This window comes from Ceratosolen solmsi, unplaced genomic scaffold (assembly GCF_000503995.2).
Source record: "Ceratosolen solmsi marchali unplaced genomic scaffold, CerSol_1.0 scaffold7, whole genome shotgun sequence".
NCBI lineage: Eukaryota > Metazoa > Arthropoda > Insecta > Hymenoptera > Agaonidae > Ceratosolen > Ceratosolen solmsi.
Genome location: NW_011948413.1, coordinates 967,886 through 992,009, shown reverse-complemented (window position 1 = coordinate 992,009; position 24,124 = coordinate 967,886). Strand labels below are relative to the sequence as shown.

At 32.9% G+C, this 24,124-nt stretch overlaps 3 protein-coding genes across 4 annotated transcripts; all 3 read right to left on the bottom strand.

The window, feature by feature from the left end:
- Positions 1–651: 651 nt before the first annotated feature.
- puf (ubiquitinyl hydrolase 1 puf) lies at positions 652–16,502 on the bottom strand. 2 transcript variants are annotated; one of them, XM_011505839.1, is made up of 15 exons: positions 16,217–16,502; positions 15,050–15,146; positions 14,611–14,968; positions 14,223–14,520; positions 13,244–13,978; positions 11,886–12,659; positions 9,485–11,388; positions 6,001–9,108; positions 5,058–5,449; positions 4,205–4,922; positions 3,924–4,114; positions 3,650–3,827; positions 3,415–3,581; positions 2,382–3,052; positions 652–1,875 (listed from the first exon to the last, which is right to left on the bottom strand). In XM_011505839.1, the coding sequence occupies exons 1-15, from the start codon at positions 16,257–16,259 to the stop codon at positions 755–757; spliced, it is 10,755 nt and encodes a 3,584-aa protein (XP_011504141.1). In that variant the 5' UTR covers positions 16,260–16,502; the 3' UTR covers positions 652–754. The 2 variants fall into 2 exon arrangements, with proteins under 2 accessions (XP_011504141.1, XP_011504142.1); XM_011505840.1 differs by having other exon boundaries at positions 13,256–13,978.
- Positions 16,327–19,789, bottom strand: LOC105367609 (mitochondrial intermembrane space import and assembly protein 40). Its single transcript, XM_011506376.1, has 2 exons — positions 19,345–19,789; positions 16,327–16,517 (listed from the first exon to the last, which is right to left on the bottom strand). Exons 1-2 carry the CDS (start codon positions 19,778–19,780, stop codon positions 16,327–16,329), a joined length of 627 nt encoding a protein of 208 aa, XP_011504678.1. The 5' UTR covers positions 19,781–19,789.
- Positions 19,790–20,090: 301 nt separating this feature from the next.
- Positions 20,091–20,826, bottom strand: LOC105367210 (uncharacterized). Its single transcript, XM_011505838.1, has 2 exons — positions 20,612–20,826; positions 20,091–20,409 (listed from the first exon to the last, which is right to left on the bottom strand). Exons 1-2 carry the CDS (start codon positions 20,632–20,634, stop codon positions 20,112–20,114), a joined length of 321 nt encoding a protein of 106 aa, XP_011504140.1. The 5' UTR covers positions 20,635–20,826; the 3' UTR covers positions 20,091–20,111.
- Positions 20,827–24,124: the final 3,298 nt, after the last annotated feature.

Here is a 24,124-nt window from a genome sequence, read left to right as displayed (position 1 = left end):
ACACTAGTTTTTTTTTTGGAATTAGGCCAATAATATTATGAAAAAAATTAGCACGTGTTTCATACATGATGATCGAAAAGCTGCAATATCACCTGAAATATACTTACCTTCTCTACTCTAGACAATTTATTGTTTTAGAACAAAAATAATAATAAAAAAAAAAAAAAAATGTAAAACCAATGAGAGTACTCTTAAAAACAGTACGAGTACAGCTGATAGTAGAAAATGATATAATGCACGCTTTAACTAAAACTACAAAGCTTCCCATCAACTCATAATATTGTTCAATCTTCACAATTCGGCTAAAGACGTTTCCTAATCTTAATAATTATAATTTTTTACATGTACACGCGAACATATATATTCAATCTTTCGTCCACTCTTGCACGCATTCTTTAATTAAACAAGATGTAGCATATTAAAAGTACACTCGACAAGTAACTAGTAGTGAACTATACACAAGTAATTTGTTTCATTTTTTTTTTGTATATGTACACGCATGTGTATGAACGCATACACACGTGTAAACTCGGTTTGCCTTTGAATGAATATCGATGCACTGCGGCTCACATTAATCAATCTAAGCTCGCACCGAAAGCTATATATATATATATATATATATATATATATATGATTTACATATCCCACAAGAATGGGCCTAATGTGCCATCGATAATGATATAGTCGTTATTGAAATGCTACGCGAACAAGCATAAATACAAAATATCGTTCGTTCCTCCATTTCAGCAATGTTTCAATTTTTCGTTTGGAATTGTACGATCATCTGCAGATTTATTATAGTTTTTTCAAGCATATCGAGCCAAGAGACATTATTCATCGAACGACAAAGTTGGCTGTTCCAATTGCTCGCTGTACTGCTCGCTGTGATAAGGCTTGAACTTGACTTAGCATCCGTTTGATCGGTTTTATCCGTGTCGCTCGATTTCAGGGATTTAGCTTCTTCTTGCTCTTTGCCCTTGTCCTTGAGACATTGCGTGTTTGTTATTTGCCCACCCGTAATCGCTTTTGTAGCGGCATTCGTGATGACGTTGCTCGAGGTACCGACGGCTGTCGATGTAGTACTAGTGGTCGTGGTGGCGCTGGGGCTACTTGTATTTGAGATGCTGGTGGCGGTGGCGGTAGCACTCGAAATAGTACCGGCCGCTGCCGCGTCAGTGCCAGTACTACTTGCTGATGATGCTGCCGCCAGAATCATAGTCGTTGTCGTCATTGTCATCGTCGCACTCGTAGTCATCATCGTTACTGAGATCAGCGAGTCGATACTCTGTTTGGGCTCTTCGATACTAGGACTCGAGGTGCTACCTTCCTCCTCGTCCTCCTCGTTATCTTCATTGTCATCGTCCTCGTCGTCCTCGATATCATCGGTGATATCGAACTTACGTCTCTTCAAAGGCGCCTCAAGTTCCTGCTGCTTCGACTCCTTGATCCGCGCCCTTGCCATTTTTGTGCGCGTTAACAAAGTCTCGAGTGCAATCTGCAATGTCAGCGGTGGCTTTATATCGGCGCCACTACTATATACGAGGGCCAGGGCACGTAGATCACCGGTAAGCCTGTGTGCGGACGCTTGGACATCAACTACTTCGACCATAGACGTAAGGGTGCTTACAAGATTATCGATTATTGAACAAGTTTGCTCAGTAAGTACATGGCTTGCTAATTTGGGAAAGAAACTTTTGAGAAAGGCATGTATCGCTGGCACTGCTAGCGATGATCTCTCATCTAAAAGCACCGCGTCTACATAATCTACAGTGTATGAACAACGGAGCAAGGCGGTTATGTGTTTTCTATCGATGTGACTAGCAGCGTGCACATCTAGCCATAATCTTGGAAATAAAGCTAAATGCAGCGGCACACCTGCAAACGAAATTCAGTCTATTAAAAATTGAATCTAGCTTTCAACGACTCAGCATTCTTATTTTATTAAAATCTCAGATTATAGCACCATTATATAACATAAGTTTTTATTTATTTTATTTTTTCATGTTGTTGAATATATATAAACATTATCATCCAAAAAAAGAATTTTTTTAGTTTAAAAAAATCAGTTTCAAAAACTAAAATTAATTTATATGCATTATATTTATTATACTAAATTCAAATAAGTTAATAATAAAGTCTTCAAGATATTACTTATAAATTAAATACTGATAATACAAGTTGCTAATCAAGCTTCTCAGTTTTATGCTAATGTGAATTATTAAGAATATTTTCAAATTATTTATATCTATAAAAATATCCAAAAATTTTAGGCATAATATATATAGTATCGTTGAAATGATGCTAACAACATATTACAATTCTTATATTCTTTAATTAAAATAGAAATAAAAAGAATGCATTAAATAATGCACTAGACTGACCTTCGAAGCCCAGCATAGCGCTCAAATTAACGAGTATTTCAGTCATGCAGTCGTTGTTGATAGCAAGCCTACACATGACATCGATCAATTCGTGATACGGCAAGTAGAATTCGAGCAACGCGCTATCATATTCGGGATCGGTGCCTTTAGCGGCTTCGAGTTGCGAGTGCGGCACTGCCATCTGCACCATTGGCCTGGCGGGCCTCGAGGGCATCTTACCGGCTGGAGTTGAGCGCCTCGGAAGATATGGGCCCGGCGGTACCGTCGCATGTGACTCCTGAAGTGCCGCGTGACAATGGGAAAGCAATGGCGCTAATATGAGAATTGCGTCAGTCGGCACGAGCATTACTAGCTCCTTAAGCAAATCTATGGCAAGATTTCGCATGTCTGAAGGATTATAAGTATTGAGAAGAGTCGCCAGCTTCCGTAATACATCTGGCCACTCTTTGCAGTTCGCGAGAATGTTGCGAGCGTCAGGACCATCTCGGGCTGTTCGCACGCATCTAACTAGTTCGACAATGATGGCTATGAGCTCGGCAAGATCCCCGGCGACGTGACATGCTGTCGCTTCATGGTACATTATGTGAAGCATGTGAAAGGCCTCGAGGGCCATGCTCAAACCACCGTTGTACACGACGTATAAACGATCATCGTCTGATTCGATTAAGATTCTGAATGCAAACAAGTAATTAAACAGATTGATGAAACATGTGCATATATTATTGTTTATTATTTTTTGCATATGTTTTTAGCAAATAATACTTTATAATTGTGCAAAATATATTTTGTAAACTACTGTTCTTATAAACACTAATAAAAAGTTAGGTTTATAATTTTTTCAAACATTTCAATTATTGATTAGTAATGCATGGTATTTTTTAATCAATAAGAAGTTTTATGCAAATTAATAATAACTTTCAAGACTGTTATAATTTTGTTACTATAATTATAACTATGGATTTCGAAAATGATATCTTTTTAAGTGTTAGAATAAAAAAAATAATTAATAATGGATAACTAATTTCACATTTACCTAAATGCTGATATGAGTGTTGCCCAACAAGATCTTCCATCAAGCCCTTGCAAATAAGATGACAATGTTCCTCTCCTAAACGACGCAACTTCAGCTTCTTCCTGTTCAGTTTGGTCAGGATGTCGAGCAACTAACAGTTGCATTAATTTAAATAATTCATCTACAGCCTGATATAACAAGTATAAGAATGTATTTACCAATGATCAATTTAAATTGAAATTTCTATTTTACTTACAGTTGAATATTGAGTCGGATGTGGTGTTATATTTTTGAAAGCCCATTGTATATTTTGATGTGCTGCTAATTGTCTTGTAAAAGTATGAGACTGTTGACAACAAAGTCGCAATAATCCATAATATGCTGGCAGCATTACACGATTGAAAAGAACGACATCTTGGTCCTCGTGGTCGGCTCTGAAATATTTATAAAGTATACAAATTAATAATTTTCCAATGCATACATATATACTTGTATGCGTAAAAGTACGAACTTTTAAGAGCTTTACTTACAAAATGTAATTGAATGCGATATTTTTTGTAATAAGTGGATTATGTAATATGAGTGTAACATTTTCAGGGCAGTCATTACTAACGTGATACCAAAAAAGTAAAAGTGCTTGTTTATTATGATGCACTGGAATACTTGGCTCTGAGAGTTTCGGATGAAATAGAGTCCAAAGATCATTTAGATATTGTCCAAACTAAGCAAAAATATTTTATCAAAAGAAAAAAAAAACAAATTTCATATTAGCAAAGAATTAAAAGAGATAACATGAAAAATTTTCGCATACCATAAGTTTTTCAGTATTCGAGATAACGCAGTACGTCATAAGAGCGAAATAGGCTGTAAGTTTCATAGTGCCGTGTGTATTTATATCCGTGTAATGTTTAGCTGGCTGGAGGAGTCTTAATAGTGCTGTGTAGATCTGATGCAGAACAACTGTTGCTTCTGTAGAGAGCTGAAGTTCTCTCGTGGTAGCACAACTTAAACCGAGCCTGTGAGCACTTCGGTAGCCCTGGCGGAAATGAGCCGATGGCACCAGCGAAACTAGGAGAAACGCCGCGGCAGAGCGCACCCGCTGATTCGAATGCTCGATAAGAAAGTGCTGGAGCCAGGTGTCGAGGCCCTGGAGGACCCAGGCATGGGCTAGTTTGCTACGCGTGACAGCAAGAGCGAGCCATTCGAGAGCCCCATGGGGCGCGATTCTTGCTACCTCCCACACCCGACTCAGTATCAGCTGGGTCATGCAAGGTAGTCCAGTCGGACTAGAACCCTCGGTTAGCAAAGTGAGAATCTTAAAAAAAGGCTGGCAGACGTCTGTGTGCTTCGTGATTGCTTGAAATATCATAGTAACAATATGAATGGCTAATCTGTCGTTCCAGCGACAGAGCGATTGAATAAGGTTCCGTGTCTGATTTAAATTTATCATATCACGGATCTGTTGGTACAAAAATGGAAATCCTTTACCACCAGCTACGGCATTGAAATCCGATGTTGACAGATTCAACCTTTCATTTAACAAAAAGAAAAAGTTTTTTATTAAGCACATTGAATAATTTTAATTTTAATTTAACAAGTAAAAAATTATTTATTTTTAGTTAATTTTAATAAAGTTATTTTTAAAATAATGAAATTTAGCTTACCTATGATCTGGAACCCTGCTGCGCTCGACCAGCGTTGCAATCAGGGTGATCATCTTATCCAAGGATGCAGGCCTAAGTTTTTCAGTGGGTATTGTTACGACTTCCTCTTCTTCCTCTTCTTCACTGATGGCATCAACAAATTCGTGAGTTTTGTGACCGAGATAAAAATTGATCATAGTTGAAATTGCCTGTGCTTTAATTAGGAACATCGTCTCTTCCTCGCCCATTTTGCTGAACTCGTACAGAAAAGCGAAGTATTCAGTGAGATGTTTTAAGTGTTGTTTAGCATGTTCCATCAACGATAACAACATACGAATGAAACGTGTTACACAAGATTGCGTGCCAACTGTGCTGGAATCTTCGTCCGATTCACATACAAGATAAAATGGCGTCTGTAAATAGAAATTGATTTTCAACGTTTATATTATATATATATATATATATATATTACTATGAAACATTATAAACCTATTTATACAAAAATAAATGTTTAAAGTATTTGTAAAACATTTCGTGACAAATGTAAATAAAAATGTATTAAAAAATAATTTGTAATTTATTTTGTCATGTTTTTTATTATATGTTTTTAACAATGCTTGCATTATTATTATTATGACATTTATAGTTATCTTTATACAATAATAAATATTTTTTATCTTGTAATAACTTGTATATACTGTATTAATTAATTTACAGATTTAATGAAAATTTAAGTCAATACATTGTTTTTTTGAAATGTGTATAATCAAACTTTGCAACTATATATGTATAAAACGAAATGTTTATTGGTAATTCACGAGAATGTTTTTTTTTATCTAATCCAATCGATAATATAATTAATTCATTATGATTGAACCAAGAGTTTTATGTACACACTTCTGTGAATATCATCAAATTCTGAGTGAAAAATGTTAAATATATAATATAATAGATATTTATATACCTGTGAAGCTCGCAATCTTTGTATAACGTGAATACATAGCCTCTGAAACATCTGTCTAACCATTTGATTCGGACACTTGACTAGAATTTGTACAGGCCACCATGAATCCGCAACCATTTTCTCCAAAAAGCTGGCGCAGGCCGTTAATGAATTATTAAATTGCTTGGTCAATAGCTCAACCCATTGCACCATAGTAGGCTTTTCCTTAGCGTGTATGAAGGTTTCCATGAAAAATGATGCCGAAAGGTCTGCCGAGAGTTCTGTAACCTCCGGCTGGGCAGACATAAGCGTCTGCGGTATGTAACCACAAATCTGCCACATAAAACTAAAATACGTGTGTTCAAATATGTTTTTGTCCTGAAGAAAATGCATATTGTCCTGCCAGATCCATTCCTCAAGCTCTTTGTTGAGTTCCAGCAGCGGCATAATATCTGTTGGGCTGCAAGGCCGTTGTAATTGCATTCGTTGAGCCGGCAAGTCTAACGATGTTGGACTAGAACTACAAGCCTCGTCTTCCTTATCCAGGGGCAAATCACTTGGATCTTGACACCATTCATAAAATAACATGTACGCTGAGTTGGATTTCTCAAAACTGAAGTCCATAAATTTATCGGTTACGGAGTCGTAGGTCTTGCTAGTCATTTCGCCACCGAAACATTCGGCGGCTATCTGATTTGGATCAAAAGGCTTCACTTCAGCATCATTGAATAAAAACCATTTATCTTTATTAGGGCTAGTGCGGTCACGTATGAAACTGTAGTAATGACCCCCATCAGCCGTGCCTGTATGCACCGTTACCCCAATGAGATCGTACTGACAGTGTTCATCCTTGTTTTCAGTATTTCCGGTACAGCTACCAGAACTCTCCATCTCCTCGTCTTTACCGGTTTGCTCAAGCTCCGACTTATCCGTGCGTTCTTGACAGTGTCGTGGTATGAGTTTTTTTTCCATATATCCAGACATATCGAGGCGCAGGGGAAAACTAAAATGTGTATTGACTTTTTCCTTTAACATCGTGCCCATGTTGAAGGTATAGCGCATAGTATTGAAGCAGAGTATGCGCGGTAATTTTTTAAAGCAAGCTCGCTTTTCCGCCCTGACCTTTTTACCGCAATGCGAGCACGTATACATATTGTCGCCTTCCAGCGTATCTTTAACTGTAACCTCGTCGAGGCTCTCGTAGAGGTTTCTCATGTCTGCTACCTGGCAACGCACCGTATAGAACTCTTCCAGCGTACGGCTTACGTGCTCGCAGTCGAGAGACACTACATTGTTTGATATTATTCCACAGAAGAGGGTTTTCACTAAGTTCTTTAGATCATTTGTCATTTCCTCTAATTTCGAAACTAGATCTATGAAAAATTCAGCCATATCTTTTTGCTCGCCAGTGTTAAGTGGTTCGTGATTCATTGTATACACACGACAAAAGCTACGCGGATTGTAAGCCTTTCTTTCAGATTCAAGTAAGTACGCAAACATCCTCTGTAACTCCCTCAAAGTCAGTTGGTGCTTATTCGCGCGTTTACAATCGGCTCCTAAGATAGCAATGCGTGCTTGAGGCATCATATATAAATGCTGCATGCAACTAGCCATGTAGCAAGTAGCACCCAAGTTCGTAAGCCCGACGTATCCACAGTCTGATCTGCCATCCTCATGGGGCCAATAATCCCAAGAATATGCTGAGTGCAAACCAGGTTTGTGCTGTTCCAAAAGTTTTTCGTGCAATATTCGATAATTATCTGGAGCAGACTTAACGAGCTCGATCAGTAGATCAAAAGCTGCTGATCTTGAAGCTTGGCTTTTGCACTTCGGCATGTGTTTTGCTCGAGGATTCGGTAGCGCAAATAGAAAGTCAAATACGCGATTCAATAAATTTTGCCCAACTTTACCCTGCTTACACGGTGGATTATGGGCCATGATATTACAACAAAGATTAAGAAGACCGACGAGGCCATCATCATCGATGGTGTTATGTCTCATTTCCACATAATCTCTTGCAAGAATGGATTTGATAGCACGACTGGCGAGGGCTTGAAGGTCAACAGTGCTGCCGGATTTGTCACTCGTACTTTCCTGTATTGCATCTTCGGGTAACGAATCGATCAGACGACAAACTAACCAGAAGTAGTCACGACACGCTGGTCCATAGGATTCTTTACCCTCGTCCAGACTCTGTTGCAGATGTATTGCCATGTCAGATTTTCGACGTGACGGCTGCATCATTTCTGCGATCGGCAGATACTCGAGCAGCTCAGTCAGTAATGGTACTATAAGTGTAGCTGGGGACGTATCGAGCAAGCAAGACGAGAGTATGTCTTCCTCGGTCTCGACGCTTCCGAGGCAGAGCTTATAGAGTGCTGTGCAAACTTCCCGTCGCACAGCTGGTTCGGGATCTTCAAGTACGAGTCTGCGTAACCATGTTTTACCGAATGGTTTATCATTGGCAAAAAGGGATTGTCCGATCGACGGTTCGCTATGCACCCAACAAACTAGCAGAGCCATTGCGTAGTGTATTACCTGTGATCTTCCAAAAAGACCGGTTTTATATTGATTGGGATCGCGAGGCATGGAAGCCTCTTCCAAAATATTTTTTATTCTTGGTAAAACATTTTCCAGATCCATAAGAGCCGATAGTTCTTTATTGAGCCGTGGTATCGCGAGCTTATCGGCCTTATTTCGTCTTTTACCATCTCTTGCCACTCCCAGATGACACAGCTGCTTTAACAGACTTGCCAGACAGTCCTGTTGCCATTCACTGCCATCGCTATCTTCTAGACAACCGGACATAAAAATATCAAAGAGATGACGCAATCCACCGTGTCGGACGAAGTTTGTAGACCAATCAGTTGGCGTATCATCTGAATCGCCGCTACTCGTATCGCCGCTACTCGCATCGCCACTGCCTTCGTGGCCAAGTGACATCATATCGCGACGGCTCGATCGTTTTGATAAGGATTCAACGATGTACAGCGAATACATTAGCTTATGAGGATTAGATGGATCTAAAAGTTCTGGTAACGAAGCTTCATCGAGTTTTTGAAAACCTTGTAACAGCGTCGGACTGGTAGGAAGAAGTGTAAGGGTATCCCAAACTCTTCGTGATAGTACCTGCAAAAAAAATCTTCTTAAATAACAAGCTTTAGCAACTGTTGTATTAATACAATTTATAAATAATTTTATTTAAGACATTTTCCTAATTAATTAACTATTTTTAATTAACTATTACAAAAAAATGACTGTATACTTTATTTTGTAAACCTTATCAATGTCAGCAAATAATAATATCAATAATGATATTAGTTCTTATATTAGTTATATACAATATTTAATTATTATAAAATTTATGAGATTAACGAAATTCTTTAACAATTTTTAACTGTGTATGAATATTGATTAATAATAGTATAGCATAGAGTTCTAAAGATAATTGGTTGTATCATAAGTATGAAAATATACAAATAAATAAACATAGATTTTTGTAAACCTGAGCCTTTGTATGCGGTATCTCTTGATTGCTCCTGACGGTCTTCATAGCACCAAGCGTGCGCATGAGTGTGAATAATTGCTCAAAATATTGTGGTCTTAATAGTAAAAGCGTAGGTAGGGAATCCCTGGGTGGTGGTGGTAGCAAAGATGGCGATTCCATATCTCTTTTGCCGGGTCTACCACCCCCGTTGCATCTTCCGGCGCCAAGTGAGATAAAAACAAGTTGGCCATCTTTAAAACCCGTTTCGGCTAATGTTTTCTCATCGAAGTCTATAGTGAGCTCCTGCCCCTGAGTTATCATCCTGATGGGTCCATCGGTAAGTAGAGAGCCGAGAACTGATCCCGAACCTGCGGCTGACATGCTCGACTTGGAAGCGGAGCTGTGAGATTTACCGTCATCCATAACAAGGCGGGCATGAGTATCGTCCCACCATTTGGATACCTCAGCTCTCAGATCAGCCACGTAGTCTGTATTTAGCAACGTAAACGTCGTTTTTTCAGATATACCTGCCGGCTGAACGAAGAGCCTGAGCTGTTGACTTCTCTCTGAGTTATTCGCAACGATGTGACTACCGGCCCCCCTGCCTTCAAGGGCCCACCTCCTTAAGTGGTAGGCGTACCGTTTTCTGAAAGCCTCAAGATGCGTCCTAAGCAGTAACAGAGCACGCTGTATGCAGCGCAGACTTGCCTCCTCGTTAGTCCCGAGGTCAGCACTTGCTGCAGCCAAATGCGTCATACATTGAGAAACAAACTCGATTTCCTGGGTGAGCTGGCGCGACATGTAATAGCCGTTGAGATACTGTATAGCAGCCATACTGACTTCTGTACTTTTCGCCCTGAGTGCGATCTTCCAAAGAAAATCCATTCCCACAGAATCGACATCTCTGAGCGGCCTGTCAAGGTGCACAGCTGCGAGTCGCGCGAGGTTACAGAGTTGCTGGAAGAGACTGAGGCCGGTCATGCTTATTGTTTCCGGTGGCAGACTTGGTAGCTTACGCATACATAAGTGCTTGAGGGTGTCCATGCCAAGGGCGTGTTGTTCAGTGGACTTGGCTTGACTCAGTAGCCAGCTGAAGAGCTCGTCAGCACAGCTGGGTTCTTGAGCAAGACACTGCCATAGTGTGTCAACTTGCTCAAGACTTAATCGGAAGCAATCTGGCGAACCCAAGGGTGAGAATATTGAGGAAAGGAATTGGAGTCGAACCTGCACTTCCGTTTGATGGGAATAAAGGCTTCTCGGGCCCATGCTTGCATATGTTTTTAGGTTGTTGAAAAAGTGCTTCATCATGCCACGTTCACGATCTGCCCAGGTCGTTATCGTGTGGGCATCCATAGTACCAAACTGCTGAAAACTACCAAGTAGCTTGGGCAAAATTCGCAGTGAAATAACGACAGAACGATTGGAGGCAAGGTTCTCAAGGCAGCCCTCGATAAACTTCATAGGTATCGAACGATCGATATTGTAACAAAGAAGATTGCACAGCGCCTTTTCAGCTTCGATCGCCAAACCCTCCCCTAACTGGCCAATTTTCTCATCCTGTAGCAGATCCCAGAGAAGAGTATTTCCGGGCTTGCAGACGGTTTCTAGATTGAACTGAGTGCCAAGCCGTGCGACCCCTTGGTGGACACTGCGTGACTGTGGCGCTCGACATACGGATCTGCGCACGTTCATCGCCGAATGAGCATGATGGGGATGGTAGGCCTGCATGTGGATAGCCGAGAGGTGTTGAGCCGCGAGCTGGGCCAGTTCGTCCTCGCATCCGCTTTCCTCCCCATCAAAGTCTGCCATATTCTTTTCGCTTTTGTTCGATATACGACTACTGTAGGAGCCCTCTTCGTCCGAGAGCATCTCATCAAGGCAGGTTGGCAAGAAGCGTGATGTACTAGCATGATCTAGGCAAGCTATTTATTTTGCGTTATTAGGGAGGCTACTATTAATATGATATACTCAATTATTGATTTTATTTTAGAAGAATGCTTGATACTGACGGTAATAATATCGCGGAAAAACAACACGAACAATTTATTTTAATCATTGCGATTTCTTTAATAATTATAAAGATTTTTATTTTTCTCTCAGATTTCCATAAATTTTCCGATTTTATCAATTTTTTTCTAATGTATATAATGAAACTCAATAATTAAATTTGTAACGAATAAGATACTAAATATTTTTAAAATATTGCAAAATTTGAAGATTAGAAGTATTTATTATTAACATGAATTTATTAAGAAATATTGCATATTAGGAAATCTTTGAAACATTTCATACGTGATTGTTAAGTATAGTGAGATTATTTAAATAACAAAGTAAATTAATTTTTAGTACTGTGTTGCTTTTTTGTGTTTTTGTGTTGCTACGAAATGAAAACAGTAAAGAAAGTACTTGTAAAACGTACCCAATTCGGAGGTAACAGTACTCGTGCCTTCGCCATTTGCAACGACGCCTACAATATCGCTATCATCCTCGTCGTGCGAGCTCTCAGCGGAATGTACAACCTCATGTCTACCCATAGCCGCAGTGTACTTACTGCTACTACTGGTACCAGTGCTCATGGATTTTTCTACCCTCTGAGTGAGGAGTGTCCCACTGCCTGTTGGTACTTGCTGATCAGTACTTACTGATTGGTCCATGGATATCGCCTCTTGCTTTACACGATCGAGAGTGTCAATAATGGGCTTTTCCGCAAAGTCAGATCTGCTTTTTTCAGGCTCGCTCGAAAGGCCTCCACTTTCTGGGAAAGTCGTAAGATTCTCGCTGCATTGTGACTCGTTTACTTGACCTACATCATTACTGGTCTCGTTTTCAACGGTGCTTGTAGTTGCCGTCATAGTGATAGTCATTGAATTGCCGCTGGACGAGCGTTTTTGTGGTCTCTTACGTTTTCGTAGCACCTTTTTCTTTTTACGCACAAAAATAACAATGGTGTCCTCAGCATTTGACTTATCCGTATCCGCATCGGTCGTGTGCTCTTCTGAACAGCTGATGATCGTTTTTTCATCCATGGATTGTTTTCCCTCGCGTTTACATGAGCTTTCAATAGATTCCTCTGCTTCAAGCTGATTTTTCTCGGATATCAATTTCGTGCGCTCCTTTGATAAAAGCACTTTTTCCATCTCAAAGGATTCGGATTCAAGTTGTAGCACCTCTGAAGGCTTTTGTTTTGATGTTCCTGTGATGATAATTATATTGATTCCACTAAGTAATAAATCATTTTAAGTACCATTTTAAGTAATGAATCTAGGTTTTACATTAATTGAAAATATAAATTATATATTGCAACTAATTTATAATTCGCCTGCTATTACAATTTCCATTATTTTTTTAAAACTTCTACTATGTAAAACTAAAATTTCGAAAATTTAATTATTTATTTAATAATTATATATTAATAATTTTATTATTGATATATTTCATTGTAAAATGTAATTCTTTCATAATGAATGAATCAGACTTTTAAGTACAAATATCATTCAAAATTATAAAAAACTAAATGTTTAAAAACAAACACATGTATAATACACTAAATATATTTGTATAAAAGTGAATTAGAAAAATGTATTGTGGTATTTTATGAATATCATACGAGTTTTGTTCATTTATATAACCCAATTTAAATATTGTAACTGAATTCAATATTGCATTACAATTTACTATTGTAGAAACAAAAGGAAATACTGATCCAGCTGATTATTAAATTGAGTATTGAAAAAATAAAGTGAATTTGAAATATTGAACAAATAAAGTGAGATCAACCTTCACACTCACTGTTGCTCCTTGGCTGTTTTCTGGGCGAAGGTCCTTCTGAGGGTGCAGGGCTCGGTTCTTCTTCCTCGTCTGGACTACTGCCCTCCATTCCACTAGGTTCACTACTTGTACTTCCATCATCTACAGTAAGATGCCTCAGGTCTCGACTATCGATGGCTAAAGCGGTAGAATATGCAGCACTGCTTGAAGTCCAAATGAATTTGATCAATGCAGATACGAGAAACAGACTTTGCTCCGTGTGTTCTTTCGGTTCAAGCTTTCCCAGCAGTGAATAGAGATGTAACACCGGAGTTGGCGCCAAATGCTTGACCAAAGGCGCTAGAAGATCATAGACTGGACGAGCGCAGTGCTTAAGTTGGGCAGCCTGCCACATTATATCCATATCCATCGAAGAGATGCGCCCTTCCATTGCGAGGAAGCTCAACACAATGTGGCTCTGTTTGATCACCTCCACATGCAGATTTGGCCCAAAAATATGGGCAATTATGTTATTTTCGGTGAGCCACATTGCCAAGGCGTGACCGACCTGCTCTATCTCTGCTACTGTCTCACTGTTACACAATTCATTGAAAGCTGTGATATGGGAATTTATTTGGGCTATGCCAGCCAGACGCATCGTTAAGGTTGTACTTGTAAAATATTTGAAAGCTAGATCCAGGCCATCCCGATCAAACGTAGGTAATACCGCATCTATCGGATCTTTCACTGCACTCCACATAAAATCTGGATGAATGAAATAAAAATAAAAACGTAATTCGACAAATTTAATATTATTTAAAAATATTTCTTTTCATTTTACCCTTTAAAATTAATTAAAATAAAAAATGTATTAAGTAATGTAAAACATTTATATTTTTATATCTATTTTAATAAGTCTTTTAATACATTTAAGTTAATAAAAGCAATTTATTTAGACATAATGAAATGGTACTTTGAACTTTTAATAATAATAATAGTTTTACATTACCTGCCATTGTTCTCACAGCAGGAGTTCTTAACTCCTTATCAGTCAATCTACACATATATTTCATAACTCGACTACGTAAAGGTATGAATAACTGAATCACACTTCCATAGTTTAACCACAGTTTTAAATTACAAATTACTGCTACCATAGAGTGTGCAAGACCAACAGGTAATGTATTTTCCATGTCAAAACAAGCAGACATTAAATTAAATCCGCCTTGATGACAAAACACTGATACTGAACGAATCAAAGGTGCCGGCACCTCAGGATCATGTGGTTCACAGTATCCTCCTTCATCCTGCCAATACAAAATAAATTTAAAATATAAATAAAATTAAAATAAACTTGAAATTTTTTTACTTTTAATAAATTTTAATTAGTTCCTTACCTTAATGGGGGCCAGTGGATTAATAGCTCCACCATGCTTCATTGCTATGTAAAGCGGGAAATTCAATAAAAAAATTTTTGATAAAAGGTGAAATAATTTTTCTCTATCTTGGTGAGTCCAATGTAATTTAGATCTCAACGATTCCACACTCTGTGATTTTTCCTCCAAATTTTTTTCTTTTTCTTTCTTATTATTCTCATCTCCATCACTATTACTTGTTCCTTGCTTCTTTCTATGACCATATTCCTGCTCTTGTTGTATTTCTTGTAATTGTTGTAAAGTACAAAGGACAATATTGTGAAGCAACCTAATAAATCGATCGAAGTTTTTTATTTCGCGATAACAGCACATACACTGTCTGTAAATAAAACATTAAAAATATATTAGTAAAATATCTTGTAAAAATGCATTACTAATTATAATTAATTTACTTTATTACCTTTGCACCCACTGATTAACATAATGTAATATTGTGTCAACATCCACAACACAAAGATTTACTACCTCATCTTCTTCTTGATTAGTTCTCTCATCATCTGATGAATTGCAACTTAATATTAATATATGGTTTAATGAAAATTATAAATGAAATTTAATGGAATAATAAATAAATAAATTTAGTGGTTTAAAATCGGGAACTCTTGATTATCTTTTAGGTAAAATTAAATCACTCTTTAGGTTAAAGAAAGTTTTTATATTTACTTAAAAAGTTATAAATATATTAAACTTTATGGTAAGTAAAGATAGATGAGTTGTTATATAAAAGAAAACTTTTTGTCTTTAAAATTAATAATTCCTGTTCAAATTATTGACAAGTGTTCAAAAAATTACAATTAATAATAAAACATTATTTTTATCTATTTTATCATTTGTTGCAATATAAGAAAAATTGATAAATCACACATTTTAATATTTAATATTCTTTATTTTGATTTCAATATTCCAAGTTACACATAAAAAAAAGCTTTATTACAGTTTATTATTTTATAGTTATTTTTATAACTTGATATAAATTTTACATAAATAAGGTTATTATTATACATAAATAAGTCTTATTTATATTATTAAAGATAAAGTTATTGTAATCGTTAAGTTTTATTTTAATATATAAATTAGCTGTTTCGATATATTTTTTTTAAATTATGCTAGATTGATATATATTATAAGAAATTTAAAAAAAAGTACAGTTAAGATTCTAGATGGTTTGAGAGTTTCAAATTTCTTCAATTTCTGAAATAGAAGCTTGTGAGTTGATAAATTGTAATGTTTGAATAATAAATAGAGTTGAAGAATATTTAAATTCTAAGGCAGCTTCACAATTTAAAGAAAAAAAATGCACACATAAGGAGAGTCTGTTTAAAAAATATTTCGAGTTGAAGGTTATAAGGATAAGATAAAAGAAACCTCCCTTCAGTAGAAAAAATGCAAACACCAATAATCGACTCGTTGATGAACTGTATAAAAGAAACTATAAGTTACAGGCAGGCGATTGCAAGGATTTTTCAGGTAGCACGCGGTGCGTTGTACATAACGAGTACAAATTTAACATATCCGTAGACGACGTGGAACGATGATAATAAAATAAGGTGATAAGCCAGACACTTACAAGAGAGCAGAAGATCGTGAAAGTCGGCGCACACATCGCACATGATTGCAGTCCGTGGGCTCCGAATCGCGCGAATTACCTCGCGATTATCACCTTAAGTCCATATCATATCATACGGTCGTGCGACAGCCCAGGACGGTGTAGTGATGGTAGTAGTAGTGGTGGTGGTGATGGTAATGGTGATAGTGGTGGTCGTGACGATGGTGACGGTGCGGTGGAAGTGGTGTTGCTATTGCTGTTACTGATGTTGTTCCTGTTGTTACTGCTTTTGCTGCTACTGCTGCTGCTACTGTTGTTACTGCTGTTGTTATTGCTATTGCTGTTGCTCTGGTTGTTACTACTACTACTGCTGCTGCTGCTGCTGCTGCTGCTGCTGAGACTACGACCGCTGACAGGGGCATAACATTAAGCCCCGCAACGTCGTCAATCCTTTACCGTTCTAGGCGCAAGCAGCAGCAATGACGGCAGTTCGTTAACTCCTCGGTCACCATGTTGATCTCTTGCGCACACAATGACACAATGTTCTCTTCTCGCTTCTTTCTTGCCTTGTTAGTATATAAGAATATAGATAATATGTCTTTCTCGCTCTTTGCTCTCTTTCTTCGCCAACTAGTTATCGTTCCATCTTTTACTTGCACGCGCGGTCTCCCTCTCTCACTCCCTCGTTGTCGCGCGCGAGCATCCACACACGCACTCTGTCTATCCTACTCACTTTTAACCCGCATGAGCACGCCGAGAGTAGCTATCGCATGAACATGACCGTCACAAAAAACAGTCAAACGTGAAATAGCCATTTCTGCTCTTCTCTCTTTAACTTAGTCTCTCTCTTCCCCTCTCTATCGCTGCTCTTGCGCTCTAATTCTCCGATAATATTAAAAATTGAGAAGCTATCTGTGCATTCATCGTATAGTTTAATTTCGTACATCTTTTTCTTCTATTTTTTGTTGAGATCTTTGATTTTTCATTATTATTCGTCTATTACTATTTGCTTACATCTTATTATATTCCTAAGTTTATTACTTTCAATATCAATGTCATCTTTTGATTATAATTTATAAATAAAATAAACCATTATCGTTATAATTAAGTGCGACTATATTCATCTCTGAAGTCTTAAATAAGTTTAATCTTTTGTATGATTTTCAATCTATAAAAATCTTTCAAAATCTATAAAAAAAGTAATTGTTAAGTGAGTAATAACAAACTTAACATAATTAATTATATGTGTACATATATATTCATTTATGTAAGGATGATGCGTGTATGCACATAAGCGCTTGCCTAAATTCCGTCAACTGTAGAGAAATATTTTTAAATCTTAACTAATAGCATAAGATATATATACATACTTGTATTTTAGTCAGTGAATGTAATAATAACCACGTCATAATAAATTATAAGTTTTGCACATATAAAGTTAAAAATTTTAAACATAAAATTAGAAATATAATTATTAGTTTAATTATTTTCATTTTAAAGTGGTCATTTATTGATCTTTTAGGAAGTCATGGTGCTATAAATTCCTCGTGTAACATTTATTTGATTTTATAAATAACATATATTATGATAATGATATAAAGATTTTTAATGCAATTAATTTTTAATATATTTGTATTTGATAATTTGTAAAAATAAATTGATAAAAAATAAGAGGATTTTACTGAATTTAAATATTTTATATCTTTAATAACTAAATTATTGTAAATATTATTATCATGATAAAGTACAAAAGTAAAATATATATGCATATGTACATTAGTACAAAAGTACATATATATATATATATATATATATATATATGTTCCCATGAATTGCACTTGTAATCTTGTTTCAAATTGAAACTGTCTGACACAACTTCATATGAGTTCTTCCTTTTTCAGATACCTGACCGTCAAATTGACAGTAAATTTCCCATAAGAATATCTTTGTTTTTGCTTTCACAACAAACGGTATTCCACACTATACATGCATAATGCATTTCGATATCGCCATGTAAACGCTGCACTTCTATCATTCTCTTTCTTTCTCACTAGAGGTGCAAGTTGCTTTGTTCGTGTAATTTTATCTTTGTCATGTATGTGCGCGGTTAACGCAGTGAACTTCAGGTAACTCCACTATGGCCGCACTCGTAAATCACAATAAGCTTCAACATTCCCCCACTGGAATTTTTATAAATCATTAACTTTCGCTATTATAAATTGGTGTCAATATCAACGAAATATATAATTATTTGTATTAATATAATTAGAACATAGCAAAATATGTAATCTGCAAGCATTCTCTTCATACATTAAGCTATTTCCCATTTGTAGATTATAGATATATTTTGACAGAAGACAGCTGACTACTTTAATTATGGATTAACACTAAATCATAATATTCAATTGTATCTGGGGTAAAGATATTAAAATTTAAAAAATTTTAATTTGTGAACTTAAATATAAAATATTTTATTTAATACACAGTAAATTTATCTTATAACGAAATGCTTTTTTTCAACAATTACAAAAAATATTTTAAAATAAATTATTTCTATTCTTAATTAATGATTGGAAAATTATTTTATTGTTAGCTAGAATATATATTATCCAAAACCAATATTTATGCCTGTGTAACAGATGCATAGATACTGAGTAAGGATCAATTATAAATTTTTAAATCTCAATTTACTTTCAATTCATTTTAAGACATTTTTAATATATGTATATATATAAGACATCTTTAATATATTCAAAATAACATGATTATATTTTTTAATGTATCCATATTTTACGTTTTATTATTTTTAATGTACTTTATTGCTTAATTATTGTTGGTTTCATAAATTTAAATAAACTTACATTTGATAAAAATTTGAAATATAAAATAAAAATAATTGTGATCTTGTGTATAAATATTGAATTATTGATTTTCTATTTAAATTATCAAGTAAATTATATAATTTAACTATCAAGGAGAAATATACAATTATTTATTTTTTTTTAGAATGTAAGAAAAATAATTATTGAAATTTCATATTCAGGATTTTATTCATAAAAACCTTTTAACTATAAAACAAGCAAAAGAAATATTAACATTTATAATAAACGATTTAAATTAAATTTTAGCAATTTCTAATTCATTGTCACTATTAATTGTATTTTGACTATTTGTATCACTAAATTCAGGATCTATATTTTTAAGGGCTTTTCTGTCTTGATCATGATTATTTTCAGTTTCATCATTTTCTAGCTCTTCTAAATCCATATCCGTTACTTTATTGTCATAAAGTGAAGGATACTCTGACATACATTGTTGCATTGTTTTAAAAATTTCGTAACAATCAGATCCTTTTGGGTCATTGGAAGACTTTTGAAAACATGTAAAAGCTTCTCGAAATTCTAATCCACACGGACCAGTGGCCATTCCTCCTAAACAAGGACAACTCCAGTTTATTTCCCCATTTGGAAGAAAAAGACCAGGATGTGGCTCTGGCTCTGGCAGTGTGATTTGACTAGGAATAGCATGATCTTCTCTTGTTACAAAAATAATAGTATCCTTTCCTTCTTTTCTTATTATAGGCATAATTAAACTGAAAATTTTTTATTATTAATAATTTGTAATTTTTTTAAATATATTTAAAAATTATATTATAAAAACGATTTTAAAAATTGTAAATCTACAAATTTGAAATACAGGACATAATTTTTTCAAGCTAATGTTTTGTAAATACTTTAACGATTATTAAATATATTTCTATAAAATTAATTATTTTAAATCATTGTTATTCTATATCATAATAAACAAAATCTCAATTTATTTTAATATATATTTAATATAAATCATTTTAAAACATACTTAATAGCAATTAATACATACCTAAATTAATATATTAAAATAAATGCGTTCTAAAGCCTCAATGGGTATAAGTTCTACTATTAGCAGTAAAACTTAACAAATTTGGCGATGCTCTAATAATATGATAGATGCAAGGTACTCCTTCAAAACTGTGAGCTACTGTTAAAGCTGCTCGCAGTCTAACATAGTGTTTAGAGGTACAGCGTAAAATAAAACTTTGTTCAATCGAATTAAATTTCAAAATATCAACTTTATAAGCTGCACCTTTCGTTCCCAGTAATTGCTTAACTGCACTAATTAACTGCGTCTTCAATGTTGTGGCAGTTATTGGACTATCAAAGTCCTTTGGTAATTCTCTAAAAGCAATAATTTATAAATTATAAATTTAAATTATAAATTTCATAACTTTATGTTCGCAACTAGTAGGTTTCTTTTTTTTATCTTTTTCGAATATCTTCATAAAACCACGTGATTAAAATAATATATTGGAAAAAAGTAAGGTTAGAAATCAATCTTATAATGTAACAATTTCCTAAATAAAGCCATAATAATACTAACAGAGAAACCTCTAGATAATGCATATTGAATGCATGTGTTAATTCGCATCTCACTTAATTTCTCTTTTATCGTAAATTTTATACGATTTAAAATTTAAAATTTATCTACCTCAAACTTATTTACCGCTTTCACCACAGATATGCCTTAAAATGTCCATGCAGAATACTATTTATAATAGATGTACATTTAGTTGAAAGTCCGATGTTGTATAAACTGACTTATGGGTAAAACTCTATTCGCACGATGAGGTGCTGCTCTCTGATAATTTTAAACTAAACTAATATAAAAATTTAGTTTCTATTTAAAAAATATTTTTGTTGAATTTTAAAAATATTTATTTATTTAAATTTATTTTTTCTTTAGTTAAAATAAAAATAAATATAAATTTCTCTATTAAAAGATAAATTGATATAAATGATTAAAGCGATAAAAGTAAAGTTTAAGTTAAAGAAATATTCAATATTTATCGTTTTATTAATATTCATATATAAAGTATAATATACTAAGAATTTCTTATAATGAAATTTTATTTGCATTAACATATTCTATTAAATATTTTTATAAATAAAACAAATATTTAAAAAATTCCTGTTGTTATTTAAGTTAAATACTGTTGTATATTTGTAAAAAATGTATTATATTAATTTACTGATTTGATTAAAAGATTAAATTAAATTGTATCTTTTATTTTAAAGCAATTCATTAGAAAAATATTGATAAATTATGTATGTATTTGGGAATGGATCTTTTTCATTATTAAATAATTCAAACTAATAAAATTAATTTAATGTAGTATGAATGATTCTATGTCTAAGTTATTCTATAAATTTTATTAATAACTTACTAACAGTTTATCTTTTCTAAGATATAATCTTTTTACAATATATACAACCAATATCAGTGATGAGCTTTGATTTGTATATAAGTGTTATATATTATATATTACAGAAAAAATTGATAATTTATTTATATCCGTAACTTATTAATGTACTTATCATGTTTGATGTCATAAAAATATGTAAATAATACAAATATTAGTAGAAATAAATGATTATTTAAAAACAATGAAATAACCTGCTTTCAATTAAAGTTGAATAGAGCTATATAAAATAAAATTTTTTATTATTTTTGGATTTCCTTTAGTAAATTTTTATATCTACAAATAGATAGATGTTTAGATAAGTTTCAAAATCGTTAGAGCATTTTTCATACACTTAAATACAGTATTAATTGAATTTATTAAATTCCATGTTAATATAGGATTTAGATATGACATCACTCTAATATTTTTTAAAAATAATTTTTTTCAAAAAGTGCCTCAAAAGTAATATAATACAAAAAATAGGTTTTATTTACAAAAAAATATTTTAATTCTAATTTTAAATTACTGAATCTTTCTTTAATTTCTGAAGTTTTAGAAATATTAAATACATATTTAGAAATATATTTGTAGTTTTATAATTAAATTATTCATTAAAACAACATTTTTAATTTTTTATTTTATTAACATAAACAATTATTTTATAATTTTCTCATTATTTTAATATTTGTTTTTTTTTATTTCTTTTTATTCAATAAACTATTTTTTCTAATTTACCATTATGAATCAATAATTTAAAATTTAATAAATGTTTTTTTAAGAATTTCTATTAACCAGTTTTATACTTTTTATTATTTATACATATTAGTTATTTATAATTAATATAATACACTTACAGATTTAGGATATTTTTACTCCATTTTTTACTAAAGAAATTCTTTAGGTTTGAATTTTTTATTATACTAGAGTGATATTATCATTCTACCAATTTTACATACTACTTCACAATATACTGACAGTAGTATAATTGTTAATACACTGTACACAAACGTTAAAGTTCATTTGATTTTCTAGATATTTTAATTAAATGCTTAAATCTGAAATATTACTTAAAACATTTTCAAGAATTTAATTATGCAATTTATTTTAATGTTCTTATTTTTAATACATCTCAAATGTTTACTTCATTTTTAGTTATATTTTTATACTTAAATGATATAAATTTTTAAATTTTAAATACAAAATTTATTTAAAACTAAACTAGCATGTTTAAAATGGTTACAATATTTATATTCGTATATAATGTATTATGTACGAATTTATTATGCATTATAACGTGCTATATATAATGTAAATACTAAAGTTAATGATTATGCCGAATTAAGATTAAATATTATCACACAATTGTTAGCAAGATTGGGGTTCAGGAAAGAGATTTTATTAATAAACTTCAGATTGACTTTTAAATACATATATACTTACATTTCTTGTTATATTTTGTGTTAAATTTTATTTAATTAAAATTTAATTATCTCTTACATTAAAATATAAAAAATAATTTGAAATAATAGTTACAGCTATTTATATCGTTTTTTTATTAATTGTTGAATAAAATATAATTTATTATTATTATTCATTAAGAACAAAATTTCATAATAAAAAATGTTTATAAACACTATAGAAATAGAAATAAACTTAAATGTCTTAAAAATAATATTATATTACTATTAAATTAATATTTTTATATTTCTAAGCTACTTTATAAATCATATTATAAGAAAAAATATTTACACATTAGCCGGCGTTATAAATAAATGTACATCTTACTATTAACTTAGATTTTTGTAAAAGTAATTATTATACATCATTTAATGTTAAATATAGGTTATAAGATAAACTTCTTTTATTATTAGAAAATTTTAATTGGAAAACTTTTAAAAATAGCATAACTTTAAATTATGTTTTATTATTAAATTTTAATGTTTATTCAAGGATTTATAAAATTTATATAAATATATAAATGTTAATTTATATTAATAGTTTTTTTTTAAATAGTCTATTATATTAAATAGAATTATTGTAATATTTCATAATAATTCAGATTTTTTATAGCATGTACTATAATTTTAATAATTTTATCATACAATGAATTCAAAAACGAATGTATACAGTTTTGTGAAATCCTGGTAGAATATATTTTAATGTCTTATATTACATTCTACAATATAGATTTTCATGTAATCTAAAAAAATTGTCAGACATTAAAAATACTAATCAATTGTACAAGTTAATAAATATTAGATATGGAATTAAAGTCAATTGATTCACGGATATAGATCGAGCTAATATAGAACGAACAAGTTATATATTTTGAATTAATTAGTATTGAACTCAAATTACTTTGAACTTGAAAATTTGAAAATTTTATTAGAAATACTTATTAGTGAAGCTTAAGAAATAATCTGTAATTCGATGAGAAAGTAATTTATATATAATATAAACTATATAATGTATAATATTGACAACGCGTTAATTAGAGTACGAAATCTTCTTAATGCTTTTTATAAAATAATTGAGGAAATATTTTATTTATTGGAGATATTTAATTTCTCGAAGTGAGTTTATTAACTAATAAGACGTTAAAATAATTTAATATAAAATAATGAGAAATAAATAAGAGATGTGTTAAAATG

Coding starts and splice junctions, on each gene's coding strand:
- puf (XM_011505839.1), bottom strand. CDS start 16,259: ATGTGCGATGTGTGCGCCGACTTTCACGATCTTCTGCTCTCTT. Junction 11,389..11,885: donor TACTGTTACCTCCGAATTGG/GTACGTTTTACA, acceptor CAAAATAAATAG/CTTGCCTAGATCATGCTAGT. Junction 9,109..9,484: donor TACCGCATACAAAGGCTCAG/GTTTACAAAAAT, acceptor TTTTTTTTGCAG/GTACTATCACGAAGAGTTTG.
- LOC105367609 (XM_011506376.1), bottom strand. CDS start 19,780: ATGCCTATAATAAGAAAAGAAGGAAAGGATACTATTATTTTTGTAACA. Junction 16,518..19,344: donor TAGTCAAAATACAATTAATA/GTGACAATGAAT, acceptor CAATAACAACAG/CAGTAACAACAGTAGCAGCA.
- LOC105367210 (XM_011505838.1), bottom strand. CDS start 20,634: ATGCATTATCTAGAGGTTTCTCT. Junction 20,410..20,611: donor CATTATCTAGAGGTTTCTCT/GTTAGTATTATT, acceptor TATTGCTTTTAG/AGAATTACCAAAGGACTTTG.